General features: G+C 42.5%; 1 protein-coding gene and 1 long non-coding RNA gene across 7 annotated transcripts in view; one reads left to right on the top strand and one right to left on the bottom strand.

The window, feature by feature from the left end:
* Positions 1-14472, bottom strand: part of CARS2 (cysteinyl-tRNA synthetase 2, mitochondrial) — a 34206-nt gene extending 19734 nt beyond the window's left edge. For 2 of the 6 annotated variants that reach the window (XM_057397207.1, XM_057397208.1), the window contains exons 1-8: positions 14249-14465; positions 14117-14167; positions 9571-9688; positions 6791-6862; positions 6040-6145; positions 5227-5310; positions 2618-2747; positions 638-771 (exon numbers count right to left, since the gene is read on the bottom strand). In XM_057397207.1, coding sequence (XP_057253190.1) covers positions 638-771; positions 2618-2747; positions 5227-5310; positions 6040-6145; positions 6791-6862; positions 9571-9688; positions 14117-14167; positions 14249-14460 — 907 coding nt within the window. In that variant the 5' untranslated portion in view covers positions 14461-14465. Of the gene's footprint in view, positions 1-637; positions 772-2617; positions 2748-5226; positions 5311-6039; positions 6146-6790; positions 6863-9570; positions 9689-14116; positions 14168-14248 lie in introns of all 6 variants that reach the window. The other 4 variants (XM_057397202.1, XM_057397204.1, XM_057397203.1 and 1 more) reach the window with 4 other exon arrangements.
* Positions 14473-14712: 240 nt separating this feature from the next.
* Positions 14713-17721, top strand: LOC130592693 (uncharacterized). Its single transcript, XR_008970630.1, has 2 exons — positions 14713-14786; positions 15340-17721. It is a non-coding gene; the product is annotated as an uncharacterized LOC130592693 (long non-coding RNA).
* Positions 17722-18175: the final 454 nt, after the last annotated feature.

Here is an 18175-nt window from a genome sequence, read left to right as displayed (position 1 = left end):
TAGAATTCAATATTCATCCTCTACAATAGAAATATATATAAAAAAAGAAACCTCAAGTAACTCCCAGGGTGTACCACAGGCTTAACTCTGCAGCTCTTAGAGAAGCAGCTCAAAGAGTTCACCAACACAACTTGCATAAAGTGCTGTTCAGCAAAAAAAGACACGGCGGACTTGAATGTGACTTACTATCGATTTCAGCTGACCATCCAGAGCCACACTGACCACAATAGGAAGAACAAATTTCAAGGTTTTCATCAATGGGAACAGTGCTAGTACCATCAGACAAGGATGAAGTTTCAAAACACTGTAGAGCACAAGCTTCACTGAAGCACTACCATGCATATTTTTCTACATAATGCCACGCAGTACCATATGCTGAAGACCAAGCAAGTAAAAGACACTTTCATACAGTTTACTAAGGCATAGCCAGTGAGGTTAATTCTGGGGTAAGAGATCGGGTCTGTGACATCTACATGCTGCACCAACAAATCACTCATACTCCATAGAACATGTCACAGACAGGAACTTGGTCACTGTAGTAGATCATCTGTTTCCATACCATATAAAAGGCAAACCTAAAAAAAACCAAGCTGTTGTATTTGTACTGGCCATTCAGGTTGATTCATATTTTACTTACCAGAATGCAAAAAGTAATTCCCCCATTGCTCACACTGATGATACACCTCACACTGTGCGATTTCATTTTCATGATGAGGAAATGCAAGATCTATTCCACCAGTATGGATGTCCAGCTGCTTTCCAAACACTGCACTGTAACAATATTTTCGTGATCAGTAAGTAGGACACTACAAAAGCTTTTTGTAAAAAGAAATGCAGAAAAGAATACAATGAAACAACATAAATTCAAGTGTACAGTTTAACGACTGCAGTTTTAAGGCAAGACTTCACACAAATCTTGTAATAAAGCTGCAGCAGGACCCCTATCTGGCCACAATTAATTCTTAGTAGGAGCAATTATTTTTCTAAAGGCAAGCCCCACATATGCATGCATGTGGGTGTACACAGAGAAACACACAGCCTTCCCATGTGTCACACTAACAAGTTGCTCCTCATAGCTGGCTAGATATTAATACTTTTGTCCCTTTTCGGGACAAAACACCCTGGCTCACTATGGCTTTGCAGAAGTTGCTAGAGCACAGGAAGAAAACAAGGAGAGATGGTAAGAAAGACTAGCTGTTACCATTTCTCAAGCTTATGCTCCTCTGCTTCCTCCTGTCTGCTCCAAACCCAGCTTAAGCACAGATCCTCCCAGGAGGGGCTCCAGCTCACACCTTCCCTTGCACCATCTACAGAGGAGTACTGGCCACTTGCTCCAGTTTGCTCCAACAAAGCCATCAAGAGCTGGGGAGAGATGGATCTGCAGAATGCTCAGGGGCAGGAGGGGCAAGCCCACCTCACCTCAAGGGAAGCTCTGGAGAGGAAATCAGACCCAAGTCACAGCAAGTGGTTACCTCCTGCAGGGCTGCACTAGAGACCCATACCTTCCTCATTCACCTTCCCAGGCACACTTCAAAGGCTTTTCAAAATTAGTTCACCTAGCTTAAAGTGCTTTGAGACTTTTGGCAAAACAGCCAGGTAAGCAGCTATTGCTTAAAATAGGTGCCTTCCAACCCTAACCACTCCATGATTCTATGTTTTTGTGTACTTCACTTGCTTTAAAGAACCATTTCACAGTGCTGAAACTACTTACAGACACAAAGTCACCCTTATAAGTGCTTTTCACAATCTAGTAGTAATGACTAAAAACCCCAGGCGACCAGCAAAGAATATGAAAGAGAAACCTACAGCATGTGTTCCACCTGCTTTCAGCCTGAGTTGAAAACTTTAGTTACACAGGGCCAGAGCCAAGTAATTTGTAATTAGCTTCCAAAAAAAGATCTGAGATTAATGCAGAACTAAGCACCACTAACAAGCTTCCAAGAGAGAAAATGTAAAGTCTCTTTTTTAAAAACACAAATGAATAGGTCATAAGTTAATACAATGTAGGACAAAGTACTACCATATATATGCTCCAAATTAAGAGCAAATTAATTTAAACCAACTACAACCAAAATGCTGCTACACTCAGTTCACATCATGCCCATAGAATTTACTTCCACAGAGAAATGAGAATATTTAATACTGCAGCTGACTTCTAATAAAAGCCGAATAACACAAAACTGCAGTTAAGGCCAACAAGACCTTATGCACTCACTGGAGTCAGGACGGATTCCCATACCCTGTCCTTCTGACATAGCACCATGTGCTGAACTAGGTCCAGCAGAGACTGCAACAGGTGGAACAGAGGCAAATGAAAGAGGTACCATAACCTTCACTAAAACTTTGCTTACTCCATTCAAGTTAAAGACTTGCTAATCAACTGTGTGATCCTGCATGCCATATTTTAAGCACAGAATCTCTCTCAAGAAAAGATGCTAAAACCCAGCAAGACAGCTATGCCACTTAAGGTGGAGCAGTTTGAGGCACAATTGCACAAAATATTCGTATCAAAACTGGTGTTCTACTGATCAGAAAAATCACTTTCAATACTGCTGCTACCACTGTACTGCAATCAAAATCAAAAACCAGCACTAGATTTAAAAGCCAAGAATCTGACCTTGATATTGTGGAACACTCTATGTGCCATCCAGGTCTTCCTTTTCCCCAGGGAGAAGTCCAACATAGCTCTTGAGGTTTAGCAGCCTTCCACAGGGCAAAATCTTTACCATGTCGCTTATCAGTATTAACTGCCAAGAATAAGTGAAATGTTAATGAGATATGTCAAGAAAAAAAAAAAAAAAGGCAAGCAAGTGGGAATGTATTTAGTGAATTACTCAGATTTTAACCTCTTTTGCTCAACTTCTTTTCCTGCAACTTTCCTCCCTTACACCGGGCTTCCATTTTCTCAATCATTTGAAAAAAAATATAGTATGCTGAATTAAGATGGGTTCAAGATTCTTCAGTCATCCTCTCTTTTAGTCGTTTTGGACTTCTCCAGTTTTACATCATTCATTGAGTCATTTAGCAGCCAGTTTCCCAGGACAAACAGATTGTACTGCAACAGGAAAGGTAATAAAGCAACCTAAACTAGAACAGGGTTCTGAACTCTGCACTTTTTTTTTCTGACAAATACTTGATCTCACATTTGACTGGTACAGAACAGTACATCAATTTGGCTTGAACGGATCCAGCTTGGCAAGCAACTTGCACTGTTTTAAGTTCCCTTATTTAACACCTCTCATCTGATTTATCAGCAGTTGACACTAGATTTACTACTTTATTTATTTCAGACGTCTAGCAAACTCACAGTGTATCACTGGGTCTGAGCTAATCCCTGGAGCATTCCAGTATCAACACATTTTAATGATGATTCACAGCTATTTTTGGAGAACTATTAGATGGTCATTTTTCTTGAGCCATTCCGCTTCTACTTTACTGATATTACAGAGAGTCAGTTTTTATTCAGAATGTCATGCAATATTAAGTGAAGCACATTACAAAAATCCATTACACCTGCTTCATCATTCAAAATTGATAAGAAATAAAGGGACAGAAATATAACCCTGGTTTTATCCACTGAATCTTCATCTTGGCTCTTCCACCAGTTTGCCTCTGGCTGACCAGCATCTGCTGGCTCCTTTCCTCTTTTACCTTGAGTATATTGCCTCAAAAAAACCTACTTTTCTTGGTTATAAGCAAAACAACAGTTAAAATATTTAGAAATACCAGTAAATTTAGTTGTAAGTCACTTGAGAGGAAACAGGGTAAAACAGGTAATCAGTCACAACTGAAGCTGGAAGGCACATCTGGAGATTGTCTAGTCCAACCACTGGCTCAGAGGAGGCTCAGCTACAGCAGGCTGCTCAAAACTGTGTCCAGTTGGGTTTTTAGTATCTCCAAAGATGGAGACTCCACAGCCTCTCCAGGAAACATGTTCTTCTGTTAATCATCCTCAGAGTAACAAAGGTTTTTCTAAGCTTTAAATGCAGTTTCCTGTGTTTCAGGTTGTACCCATTGCCTCTTGCCCTGCCATCAAGCACCACTTGAGAGAAGACTGGCTCCATCTTCTTTATTCTCCCCATCACATGTTTGTACACACAGGTAAGATGCCCTTGAGCCTTCTCTTCTCCAAGCTGAGCAGTCCCAACCTTTTCAGCCTTTCCTCATATGAAAATGCTCCAGTACCTCCACTTCATTCGCAGCCATTTGCTGGGCTCTCTCTAGTATGTCCATGTCTGTCTCCTAGTGGGGAGCCCAGCATCACACCCAGATTCCAGGCACATCTCACCAGTGCTGAGCAGAGAAGAAGGATCACCTCCTTTGACCTGCTGGCAGTGTTTTTCCCAGCACAGTCCCGGAAGCTGTTGGCTGCCTTTGCAGTCAGTAACTGCCTCTGAATAACCGCTGACAAAATGTATTCCCTCTGTGAGCTGTAATGCTGAAACAACTCCAGAGTGGGGCTGTGAGAAGTTTCTGGCTGCAATTCACCTGAGCATCAGCCTGCCAGGCATTTTCAGTAACTGCAAATGGATTTTTTCAATGAAGAAATATTGAACTTCAACATGCAGAACAATGCATGAGACCTGCATCAAATTTTCAGGTCAGAGACCTGATCAGACCTAACTTTGGGAAACTACCAAGAGGATCAGCAATCCTGCTCAGCAGCCAGACAACTGCAGAAAAAAAAAAAACAAACCACAAAACTAGGGTATAGGCAACAGATTGCTCACCCTCACACAAATAGGCTGCTTAGAATTAGTCTGGTAATGTAAGTATGGTAAGTAACAAATGAAGCACATTCATCCAGTTATCATGAATCAAAGGAGTACAACTGCCCAAACAGTAACACACCAGATGAAGTTTCCCTGCATTTACCCTTGAGTATCTCACTGCTGGTTTGTGCAACAGCTGAGACCATCACATCACTATGAAATTTATATGTACCACTCCCAAGTATTAAATAATTGATTAAGAATCCTAATTGTTCTAAGGTACCAGAACAAAGGTACAGAGGGAGCCAAGCATAAAATAAGACCAAGTTTCCTCCTGCACTGCCAACAGTGAGTGCCTCAATAAATAATTATGAAAACAATGTAGTCCTAATTAACCAAAAAGTGGGATATACACAACAGGTTAGAAAACTGTTCCAGAATGAAAGTTTACACATAGATACATTACAAGTTCAAACGATACATTAATACAAACAAGTTGGTGCCAAGAACTTACCTGCTTCATCTTGGATATCAGAAGAAATAGTAGTTAATACTCCATATCTTTTTCCCCAAGACTTAACATCAAAATAAACATTGCCTAACAGAAAAGAAATGCTTAGTGAGATAGCAAAGATGTGGCACAATCATGAGGAAGACAGAACACTTCCCTGAAAGCAAAACAAAACGACCTTCAACTTCCATTTTATTCCAATTTAGAAATTCAGAAATAGTAGCAGATGTTTCCACATTACCAGCTTTTCAGTAACCTCACTGTATGTGCTCATTCTGCATATAGGATAACTCTGTATTCTGCACATCTCCCCAGGTTCTTCCCCTGCCCATACACAATCAGCAATCGCCTCCCTGACTGCAGTGCAGCCTACTGCTACTCCAGTTACAACGCACTCAAATCTTTTACAACCACCAATTCTACCAGTAAAAATAAAATAAAATCAAATCCACGTATCGTGCTTTGCAGGCACATTTTTTACAGCACACAGGTGATAATCTCCTCACGTTTAGAGCTAAGAGGCTCCCCCCAGCTCTCTTGTAGGAACCAGGCCAGGACTTCCCCAAAGAGGCTTAGACAGCACTTCATTAGAGTGAACAGTTATATTAACTGTTAAGCTACATTTAACTTAGAAATTGAGTAACAGTTGTTCTGCCCACTCATCTCATCACAAACAGGTTGCTCACACCCAGTCTGCTAATCAACAGCAGGAAAGCCTGGCACAAGGTATCTCATATGATCCCAAACCGGGATTACTAGGAGCACTGATTTCCTGGACATGTGCTGAACAAGGAGTTGCCTTGCTATAAGTCTTACCTTGTGAGGTTGCATAGGCTTGGCCATTAGCAATTACTGTTTCTATAAAGGAAATTATCTGAGGAATATTTTCAGTCACTCTCATATACACTGTAGGAGGAAGGACCTTAAAGAAAAACACCTCATTAGCCTGTATGAAACATACTGCCAACAAACTCCCCCCCTCTAGGAAACAAATTTTAAAGAACGCAACGCTCTCCTCAATTTTATCTTTTTTTTTTTTTTAAAGAAAAAAAAAAAAAAGCAAGTATAACTGAAATGGCACAAGCAGCCTTTAAGATAATACCCAGAAGGAAAAAAAGAAAATGGTGGAAAATTTTTCTCAGTGCCTTGCTCCCTGCTTCTGACAAACAGTTTGGACAAGGAGCAAAGTCACCCTAAGTTAATGAAAGAATATTACATGTTTCCTATACTTATATCAGGCTATTTCTGCATTATAGTAGATATGTATTATCTGTGAACCAAGACTAATTGCATGGATAAAAACCCCAATTGTGTTGCTAAAGAAATTTAATTGTTTCATTCCAAAGGTAGGGTTTGTTTCTCCCCATTTCCTTACTCAAAAGGTGTGCAGTATCTTTCCAGAAGAATGAAAAAGTAAATTGGTACTCCCAAATCCCAAGTTTCCAAGCAACACTTCATCAAACAAGCAAACAAATTTCTTTTTTCAAATCAAACTGCCAAAATCAGATTCCTTACCAAAAGAACTGCTTTAAAATGCTCTAAAATTTAGAGGCTTGAGTATCTGTACCTTTAAGGCAGCCATATCTTGTTTGAAGTCTTCTTCATAAATACGAGCAAGAGCTACTGGTGACATATTCATCTGAAAGAGAGAGGCTGATCAGTAAATCATAAATCAAAGTAATAATATAAAATACTGCAATCTTTTATTAGACAGAATTATAAAATTGGAAGACCTACAGAACCCCCAAGACAAAGAGTCAGGAATGCTTGTTACTCTTAACATCCATGGGGAGGAGATGCAAGTTATATGTAGCAAAAATAGTACTTTATTTACACTTCTGAATTCCAAAATATTAATATGTATCTTTTAGGAGACAGCAACCAATGACTAAAATAATAAACTCCTTCCCTCTCCCATTAGTTTCTTCTTGAGATGGTTTCTATTTCCAGTGACAAGGCATACTACTGTACACAGGACGGGAAATTCATCAAACTTATTAGCAGGGGACACTGATACCACCTACATGTCATAGAGACAGATCAGAGACTTGCAGGATGAGACAAGACATTAATTTTCAGTGATTAAGAAAAATAAGCTATTTCAGCTGATCATGGTTACTCATAGATCTCAGTACAATCAGGGGAAATAAACCAAAAGTCAGTCCCACACTTTGCTAAGTGTGGCACTTCTCTAACACCTTCTCCACATTCCTCAATCACAAGGCAATGGACAAGAACAGGAATCCTAGCACATACAACAAGAACACGCAACCTGAAAGGAAAGAGACAACTTACACATGACAAGATACTTATTCTCAGATATTCAGAAGAGGCCAGGGCTTGAAAGATCTACAACAGCAAAACCTACCCTAGTGAACAAAAGGATGGTATCAAAGTGTTTCAAATGTGAGCTTTTACATTTTCTCTGATGAGAACCTACTGCGCAAAAAACAACGTACTGTCAGTCTCTCTAGCTTGCAGATAATTGAATCATTAACAAAATAAATTCAGTTTCACCACTTCTAATTACTGAAGCAGCTTTAAGGGGTCTGAGTTTTGAAGCACAGGTGGGTACCACTACTGGGACAAGTTCCTGCACAAGGCAAGACACAGACAAACCAGATGTTCAATCAGCAGTGAAACCAGGAAGATGGTCAGCACTGAGAAACAAAGGTCTGCTTCTGCCTACAGACCAGGAGTGCTCCCTCAAACCCCAGCAACAAGACTCATCTGCCTAGATGCTCAGCTGCTTCTTTGATCAACAGAAGACAAGAGACAAAGATGCCTGTAGGAGGAAGATGGGGAAACTCCTCCCCTACAGATGGATGTTCAAGACAGAGACTCATCTGTCTCTCTCAAAGGATTACCATGTGCAGCACGCTCATCACAGATTAGATGTTGAACTTGCAGGTTTTCTCTACATGAATCCTATCAGAGGATGGAGAACAAGTTCAGACATGTTGATCCTGCCACTATAATGACTCAGGTACAGAGGTCCCAACAACAAAGTCAGGATACTGAGGCAGAGGCCTTGGCCTCTGCAGAGCAGAACAGGCATTCAAAAAAAAAAAAAAAAAAATCACAAAAAAAGCATGAAAAAGATTATTTCATGCAACCAAAGAATGCAGTAAATGAACACAAATTCTTTTAAAACATCAAATTATTTCTTCCTCCTAAAACACAAAATTCCCCCTAACGTTCTGACAACAGAAAAAAAAAAAATCTTAAAATGCACACATATAGATTTAAAACACCTGGGGGGTTTTGGTGTAGGACTTTTTGGTTTAGTTGGGTTGGGTTTTTTGTTGAGGTTTTTGAGAGGATGGACCTTCTCTCTTTTTACTAAACTGTCTTAGAAAACTGCAAGTAAATGGACTAAGGGAACACACTTGTATTTCTACAGAAGCAGTGAGCCAGTATTCATTTCAATGCAGCACCGTATATTTAACTGCAGTAGTAACTGTTTACTTAAAGATTAAATAAAAGTGACAGCTGTCAAAGTCTCTGGCTCCAAGAAAAGCTTGCAACTGCAATCTGATCTAACACACTCATTTATAATCCACAGACATGAGTTACAGATTCTTAAAACAAACAAAATCAAAACGCAGAATAGAACGGAGAATACATTCTTCAGTGTTTCAGGATCCAGAAAACATTTTAAAAGGAAAAAAAAAAAAAAAAAATGGAGTAATCATTCACCAAGATCAGCTGCTGGAAAAGGTCTGATTAAAATCCAACTGAGAATCACTTATAGCCCAGGTCTTATCAAGACTTACTCCTATAATCAATGGCACCTTCCATGTAGATGACGAATTCTGACAAGACTGATAAAGCTTTCCAAGGTGTTGATATTGCAGCTAGATGGTGCTCAGCACCTTTTGGGAACCACCCTCAGCCCTGTGTGTGGCAATGCTGCCTTTAATGATAATAACACAACACTTCTTCAGAACTCAGCCCGCAGGCTCCTGGCTGCTAAGTTTTTGGTTGCTTTTGGGAAAAGGTACTTTTCACTCTTCTGAGCATTCACCCCAGCTTTTTGTTCCCCAGTGGCCTCCTAGGCAGAGGGCAAGGGCAGGAGGACCCTGGCCATGGGTGCTGTAACATAGTTCTCCCACCTCTTTCTGCCACAGAACTCTGCACCCATTTACCCCCAACACTCGGCCCTCCAGACTCCCAGCCCCATTACAGCCATGCGAGGGGACCAGAAATCTCAACATTTATCATCTACTAATTAAAATAAGCAACACTCATCAAAAAAAAAAACCAAACAAACTCAGGTTGATTTTCCTACAGAAGTAGCTGTAGAAAATATCAAAAGTTTGGGTCAAAACTGCAGCAAACACCTACCTCATTGGCTCTTTTTATTATCTTGTCATCTATGTCCGTGATCCCCATCACCATGATAACTTCAATTCCAAAAAACTTAGTCATTATCCTTCGAATTATATCAAACCTAACATAGGAGCTAGAAGAGAGAAGAAAAAAAAACAACAACAAAACCATGAGCTTTTAAACATGCACTATTAAGAAAAAACTTAAACAAAAATATTCAACAGCACTAACAGCCACGGGGACAATCGAAATACCCCAATACCTGGATGAATGAAAAGGTGTTCAGTGCATAAAGTGCTTTTCCAAAACTAGTTACCACCCACACAAAAGTCAAGCAAATTTCCCTTGAACTGGCCTACCCTCTTCTGGCATTAGTGACACATTACATCAAATTTTCTGAGGGTTTTATTTTGTTGCACATCTTCATTCAAGTGCTGAAGTGCACTGGAAGGTATACATGAACCACGAGGCTCTCTCAAAGCAGCAGTATGAAATAAGACACACAGATCAGATATTCCTGAAACATATCCCTCAGGGTTTCTATATTCTAACAGGTTTTCAAAAGCCACAGGGCATAAGAACAGGGAGAAATAAGGTGCAAATGAACTTTGCTTAGGGTTGAGTAACAACTACAGCTGCCAGCCACCAATAAACTATTTCATTCACACACCACCACAGATCTTTCCTGATAGCAAAGAAGAGTTGTGCTGTGGGTTATTTTGCTTTGTTTACACCTGAGAATAAATCCTCGAAATTATGCAAGCTCTTTGCCACAAACCAGAAGATTCAATGCTGATAGATTGATGTACCTACCACTGCACAGGGCTGTGGAAGCCCCTTGTTCTACTCAGACTCTCCACTTATAATTCTCAAAACATACTTTGACTGAATAAAACCCAATTATCAGGGGAGATATCAGATAGTGATTAGAGTCTCTCTGTCTGCCCTGTAGAGTGATGAGAATTCTCAGCCTTCACTTGCTTTGGAGAAAACAAGAGCCCGAAAGGAGACTCACAGACCTACAGGTTCCTATTTCACTCACAGCATTACACAAACTTCAAATCAAATGGCTGTGAGAGCAAAGAAGTGCAAGTAAATACTGGAAATGGATTTACATCCTTCCCCCTAGCTGCAGGGACCAGGTGGCACTAAGGTTCGCATTTATGGATGTGCAGTATCTTGATGTTTGATGAAGAAAAACACTTTCTGTTGTTGTCTGCACTATGCCCATGTTGAAAACAGCTTTTTGAAAGCCATGCTGCCAGGGAGAGTTTTTACTGAACACCAGCTCTCTGGGAGTAAGGTTCACCTAATGTGGCAACATGATTCCACAAGAGCATTAGATCAGTCTTTGGACCCTGTTCAGAGGAATGACACCAGCATCAAAAGCTTGTTATTAAACAGCCTTGCAGTCGTAGTTGCCAGAGCTGACACAAATTTTGCATGGCTTCCTCCCCTCTGACCTTCCAAACGAATTTATAGAAGCAGCAGCATTGCAAAAGTCAGAGCAGAACTCCTGACACCTCAGAAAGTAGGGTTCTTACCACTTCAGGACTGAAAAGGAAAAAAACCTGAGAGTCAGAATCAGTGGGATGGCAGAGCAGGCACAAGTGTCTGAATGAAATCTTTTCTCATGCTTGGTTTTACTCTTATTTCCAAGCATTTAGCCAGGAGTCTGGATGCCAACCAGACTGCAGCTCACGCCAGCAAGATCAAGCCCAGTCTCAGAACTGAGGGAAAAGATGGCATTATCTGCCTGTCTGATTCTTTTCTTGATACAGAATGAGTTTTGGATCACAGAATCCTAAGGGTTGGAAGGGACTTCAAAAGATCATCTAGTCCAACCCTCTTGCAAGAGCAGGATGTTGCACTGAGGCACCTGTTTTGAAAGCTAGAAGTACAGCATCCTAGAGAAAGTTGGATTAGTTAGAGAAATAAGAAATCCTTGTGGAGGGGAAGGAGGAAGGGGGGAAGTAACAACACCATTATTTTCAAATTCTTCTCAAGGATCTCAAGCTCATTTCCATTATGCTGTGTTTGCAGCAAGTCAAATGCAAGCAGGAGGGGTAAAAAGGGATTCTAATGATAACATGTTGCAAGAGTACAACAAAATGATATTTTACAAGAGCAGCACAACAGCAACAACCATTAACTCTATTTGACTTCATGCTCTTTCCCAGTGCATCTCCTGGCCTGTAGGCTTGCATCAGCAGGATGCGTTTCAGCTATGCTTACCAGAGTTCTACAGCTGGACATAGCTACTGGGGAAAAAATACACAATTATTGCTAAAAACACATATAAAATCAAGAGTGCTCCACCATCTTTATCAAATGAGCCAAGCAGCAGGATGTCACCACTGATGTGTGCAAGACCACAGACACTGGTAAGGAAGAGCCAACTCCTCACACACTGGAGAGCTTAACTGATGAGGAGAAAGGTCTGCAGTGCAGGTATCTTGATGCGCAGCAGCACTACAGGAAACAATACATGAAGGTGAGGATGAGGTAGGAGAAAGAGTATACCACTGTTATTTATCTGCATGATACACCCCTCCAGAGGCAAAATTCAGCCGTAAATATTCTGTCTTAAACCAGTAAGTGAAACGGTCAAACCCAGATGACACAGATGTAGGGCAAACCTCACATCAGGAAAATTTGAAATTCACAGCTTAGAAAGAGGGTAAGAGGAGATGGATGAGAAGAACAGGCAAAGCAAGCCTTTAATCAAAAGAGCCAGAAGGTAGGAGAACAAGAACTACTGACAAAACCAGACATTTAAAAGCCAGAGAGCTGCAAGACGAAAAGGTGAAGTTCTCCAGTTCTACAAACATTGTGCTGTAGATCCACCATACCACTTCGGACAGGAAGACTTCCACAATTCCCTCTCTTGTTACACAACATCAGGTTGGGCCCTACCATACTACAGAACCTCAATTAAGTGATGAAGCAATTTATTAGCATCTTTTTATACAGTTGCTCTCAAGTGATTATTTTTTAATGGAAATATTTCAAGGTAAATTGTAACATAGGCTATATTACACTGTATTACAGCAACTGTAGATTTAAATGCAAATTGCTATGACTTTTTTAAAAAAAAAAAGTTTTTTTTAAAGTTTTTTTTTTAAAAAAAACTTCAAAAAAAAAAAGTTCCCCTAAAGGTACTAAGTACAAATGGAATAATTCAAGATATCATTTTCTGATTCTTATATCACTGGTAAAATATCAGATTAGTTCTCTGCTAAGACTGGACAAAAGCAAGGAGGAAAAAGATATCACCACATATACACACAACAGTACAGCAGCATTTAAGGTGAGGTTGCCAACTGTATTTTCTTATGTTTAGTATTTTGAAACTCCCCTTTTACAGAAAGGGGCAGCAGTTGTGCAGTACTGCAATGGCTCAACATTCAGCAAAATTCAACACAAGTTTCTGAATGAAGCCAAGTCAGGACCAGAAGCTGTGGGATCCCCTGCGTTAAAATGGAATTACTCAAATACACAGCACCTGATCTTCACACAGATGACAGTTATCTGAGAAACCCCTGCTCCTCTGAGAAGCCAAATGCATCTTGCTCTTCTAAGAATTAGGGGACAGAAGCTTAGGAGCAGCTGCAACTCCCCTTGACTTCATAGGAAGCAGCAGGCAGCCTGCTGCATGTCTTCTCATCAGGTGCATCAGTGTAAAACAACCTGCCCTGGTGTATTTAAAGTACTTTTTTGAAGTTACTTATAATGAAGCTAGTTTAGTATTGTAATTATCCTATGAAAAAAAATACTGTGCTGTTCGGTTTGTTTTTTTTTTAAACACAGTAAGCCACTGAACTATTACTATGCAAAAAGGCCTTTCTGAGCTTTAAGAACACTTTCCAGGGAAGTGTTCCAAGGAACATCCAGGAAAGTCATCCAAGGATGGACACTTGTAAGATTCAGCTGGATGGGGTGCTGGGACATCTAGTCTAGGTAATGCTTTTCCTAGAAAGCATCTTGGACCAGATGATCCCTGAGGTCCCTTCCAACTTGGTATTCTGTGCTTCTATGACTGAACAGATGTGTTTATCTGTAAACACCTGAAAGAATTGTCAACCCTGAACAGTTTTTCCTTGGTGCCAACACCTTGTCTGAACTAAATCTGAGGCAAAACTGTAATTTCACAGAGAAGAGGCTCCAGGACCCCAGCTCCTCTGCACAAGAGCTTATAAAATTTGCAACAACTCACCCTGCCTAGCAAAAAATGCATGTTCTTAATACCTTCCACCCTACTACTGCATCTCTGCCTGGGATGACCTGCACCAACAGCGCTTTCCGTACTTCCTGAGGTCGAGAGGGGGAAACCCAAACACACAAACAAGAAAACAAACAGTATTTTGTTTGCCCTTTATGCAGACCAAGAGGCAAAGGGCCGGCAGCTCCCAGCGGGGTCTGATCCTGGCACCCGGACACAGGCTGCTCAGTACCGAGTCAGGCCTGGCGGTACCGGCACTCCAGCTACTGGGCTCCCTCCCCCAGTGTGCCCGCACAGGACGGGACCCCACTTTCCGCCGTGACTCAGGAGTCGACTCACCAGGCGTGCCCGAGGTGTGCATGGTCGTACACGGTCGGCCCGCAGCTGTACCTGCGCAGAGGGGAAGCAAACCGCACCGTCATCTCTGCCCGGCACCCAAGTAACCCCCGCCCGCCTGCCGCAAGGCGCTACCAGGTCGCCACTCGGTCTTTGGCCAGTACGAGCGGTTCCTTGGTCCGGCTGCGGCTGTTGTAAGCCACGATCCCGCTGTCCCGCCCCACCGGCGGCACCCACTCCCGCCGCCGCGCTGCGCTGCAACACCGTCGCGCTGCCACCTTTCCCCCGCCGGGGCCGGGCCCGAGGCCGCAGCGCCGGGCCACAGCCGCTGCTGCTCCACTCAGCATGGGCATGGCCATGGCCATAGCCATAGCCACAGCCCCCGGCCGCGGGCGGGGAACCGGCGGCTCCGCCTCTCAGCGGGGAGGGCGCTGAGGGGACCGGGCACAACCCGCCGCGCCTGTCACCTCGACACCCTGCACCGCTCGTGCCGGGAAACAACAGGCGAGCGGGGTAGCTACAGCCGGCGCGGCAGGAAGAGGAGGGGCAAGCGGGCAGAGGCGCGGCACGGTCCCAACGGGTGGCTCCGCCGGCTCTCGCCGGGCCGCAGGGTCACTTCTGCCCCCGCTGCTGGCCCGGCCCGGGCAGAGGGTGTTACTGGAGCGGCCCCGGGGTGAGTGCGGCGGGCTGGGGCGCCGGGGGTGCGGGGCCTGGGGCTGGCTGTGCCCGGCTTCAGTTCGGCCGGAGCAGTGCGTGCCCAGTTCCGTGCCTCAGCGTAACCGCGCTAGAACCCGAGTTCTTCTTAACGAGGTTTTAGTGGGGGTGTTTGTAGGGAAGAGGTGATAGTTTAGCAAAACGATACCTGCTGTGTCAAGTCAGTTCGGTCAGACGGGGAGTGAATCTATTTCACACTGCCTTTCAGATCAGAGAACAGCAGGCAGCCCGTCAGCTCCTGCAAGAAAAACGTGGTGAGACATTCCCAAGCTGGACTTAATAGTTTTGCACCTTTCTTACTCCCATGTACCCGTGTAAAGTCCTACCTACCCTGGTCACATCATTACAAAAATGACATGAACTGGTGCTAGATACTCACTGAGGTTCCTTGGGCTTCAACTAGCTGATGGTCTAGGTCAGCTTCCTTTCCAGTGGCAGGATAAGCAGAGTGTGTGCTTTCTGATGAGGCTTCTGTCTTCTTATTGTGGAACTTTTTTCTTTCTTTCTTTCAGAGCATAGCAAGGAAACGGAACTTGACTGGCTGCACTGCCTTGATCCGCTTTGGAAATTATGAGCTACTTGACTAGTGAGTAACAGTGTAATGGAACAGACATAAAGGTGTCAGAAGGCCTTTTTAACTAGCGTCTTGTTTCCAAAAGTAACCATGAGTGGGTACCAAGGAAACAAGGGAGAACTCCACAGGCATATATAATATTTTCCTGGATATTCTCCCATCTTACAACCAGATGACATCCTCAGCTGAATGCTTTGGGGTTGGTGTCCCCCTGTCTTTTTACCCTCTATTGGTAGATTGCTCTACCATTAGTTTCCCTGACCTCTGTGACTTTACATCAGCTCCTGCCTTTGGCACCAAGTACTACAGTCTACCACCATTTTTAGGAAGCATCTTCCTGGCACATGTTGAAGTTGCGGCCTGGTAGCTCCAGCAGCAGCCACCCTTGATCTTGTATGAAAGTAGACAGTGACCATCAGTTCCAGCACTTACTGTCTGCCTCCACATGAGCCTCGAAGGAGGCTGCTCAGAGCAGAGCCTTTCCCAGCCTCCCAGACCACTGTTTACTTGCCTGCAAAAGCATCTTGCTGATCACTTGGGAGGAAGGTAATGCTGGGTGGTGGCAGCTTGTTGTGAGTGGATGCTGCAGGGAACAGGTCTGCCTGTGGTGACATGCCTCAGAGAAGTCCTTGTATTGCTTCCTCTTCTATCTGCCAGGGACAGGTTTGATAGCTTTTTCTTATGTGTAATATGAACATCTAAAAGCATTGCTTGTACCTAATAATAGGTGTCCATCTGCATCTTAGTATATTTTAGTAAGTATCAGGTATAAAGCCCTACCAGTGATAAATGTTTCCTTCTTAATACGCACTTTCTACAGTATTTTTCATTTAATGATCTTAACTTTCTGACTGAACTTATCTTACGGGCTTGCTAATTTGAGACTAGCTAGGATGAAACTGAAGATATTCAATAACCTTTGTAAATGTTTGCTTCATGTGTTTCTCAGGAAGCTTCACAAGCCAATTATTTCAGTTTCCATAGTGAGCTGGGTTTGATGTCTTTGTCGTTCAACATGCATCCTGTTAGGAGTTGTCATTAACTCCGTTGTCTTCTTTGTTCTGCATGGTGCCAAGCACTTTGACAGAGCCCAAATCAAAACGAAGTATCCATGGATGGCTTTTAGCCTTAATTCCAGGTTTAGCTGGCATGGATGAAACTGCCAACAGATCAAAAGAATGCAGGAGCTTTTTATTTCCCTCGTGGTTTCAGAAGGCTTTAGTGTCTATGTTATCCAGACTGGCTCTTAGCACTTAGTCTAGAAACCTCTATGTCCTGCTATAAAACATTATTTTCTGAGGCTAGGAAAAGCTACAATTACTAAATGTCCAAAATAAATAGTTAACATTGTTCATGCTTGAGATTTGTTTTAATGCAATAGAACAAATTCTGTGGAACAGCGGAAAATATACCACAAGCATTGAAGTACCAAAATAATACAATTCCAGATGAAAAGCAATACTAATCCTGATGGATTGGAACCATAAATTACATATTTGGAGAACATTCTTGGAAACAATCAGTCTATGGCTGTAAGTACAGCTCTGCTTCTACCACCTACAACTACCTCCCCCTCCCCTATACCCTTATTCCTGGCCTGGAACATGTGAAATGAGACGATACTACTCCACCAGAGAGGCAGAATAGCAGCAAAGGATCTTCTGCCTCCATCAGGAGATTCATCTTTGCTTCTACCTGAAGCAGAAGATGCCTATAGAAGTTGTTAGCAGTTGAAACCAGGGTACATCCAACCAATGCCAGACCTGAACCTGCTGCACTCCTGTGACTTGTGTGTTTTGTGCCATATAGCTAGCAGGAGATGCTGTCTGCAGGGTGGTACATCCGTTAGACACCCATCTGGGAATATGACTGAGCTTCAGGTAAACTGCTGTTTCAAGGAGACACCCATGTATTTAATATTGTCAGGTCATATTCCCATGTTTTTCTTAGGAGCCACTTAGGCTAAAACTTGTCTTTTTTACATCTGAAGCTCTAACATAAAGGGGTGACTCCTGCATGCCTTTAGAACAGGTTTATGTGTTTTCCATCCCTGTATCTGCATGTGCAAGACAACTACATTTCCTCTCCAGCCTTCATCTACAGGGAAAACCTAGTGAAAGCACAGCTCTGTGTGCTCTTCCCTGACTGCTCTGCAACACCTCTGTGGTAGGCAGAGAGAGTATCTCTGGGGGGTTCTGGCTCACCTGGCTCCTCCTGTACTTCCCAGTTTCCAGTCCCAAGACTACCTACAAGCCTTGTCCCCAGAAGTAAGATGAGTGGGTGTATCCCAGAGCATGTTTTATATCATAAGTAAATATAATCTAAAATTTCTTTTTTCCTTTCTGTTTATTATTACGAGACACATGCTCTGTAAGGTTTCACAGTTGTCCCCCCTACTGCTACAGGTACAGCATTTTTCTTTTAAAACATTAAACCACACTCTCTTAGAACTGTTGACAGAGAATGGCTGTGTTTGTGTGTTATCAAAAATATGTTTCCAGTATCTGTGACCTTTCTTGTCAGATTCTAGTTCAGGAACCTGGCAAGGAAACTTGAGACAAAGGGAGAAGGTTGTAAAGAAAAACTACAAACCAAAAGCAAAGATGAGCTAAATCCACTGCAGTGGACTGAATTTCTCTTGTAACTCTGTAGTAGTTTGTAATAAGACACATGTCAACTCACCTTTTATAGTAATTTTATTTTTACAGAACCTAGGTGTTTATCGGTTTAAGAATCTCAGGTTTTTTTATAAGAGAATAAAAATTCTCAAGGTT

The sequence above is a fragment of the Pezoporus wallicus genome, unplaced genomic scaffold (assembly GCF_028554395.1).
Source record: "Pezoporus wallicus isolate ANWC-B61680 ecotype Strahan unplaced genomic scaffold, APGP_CSIRO_Pwel_v1 contig_1851, whole genome shotgun sequence".
Taxonomy (NCBI): Eukaryota; Metazoa; Chordata; class Aves; order Psittaciformes; family Psittacidae; genus Pezoporus; species Pezoporus wallicus.
This window is presented reverse-complemented; position numbering and strand designations above follow the sequence as displayed.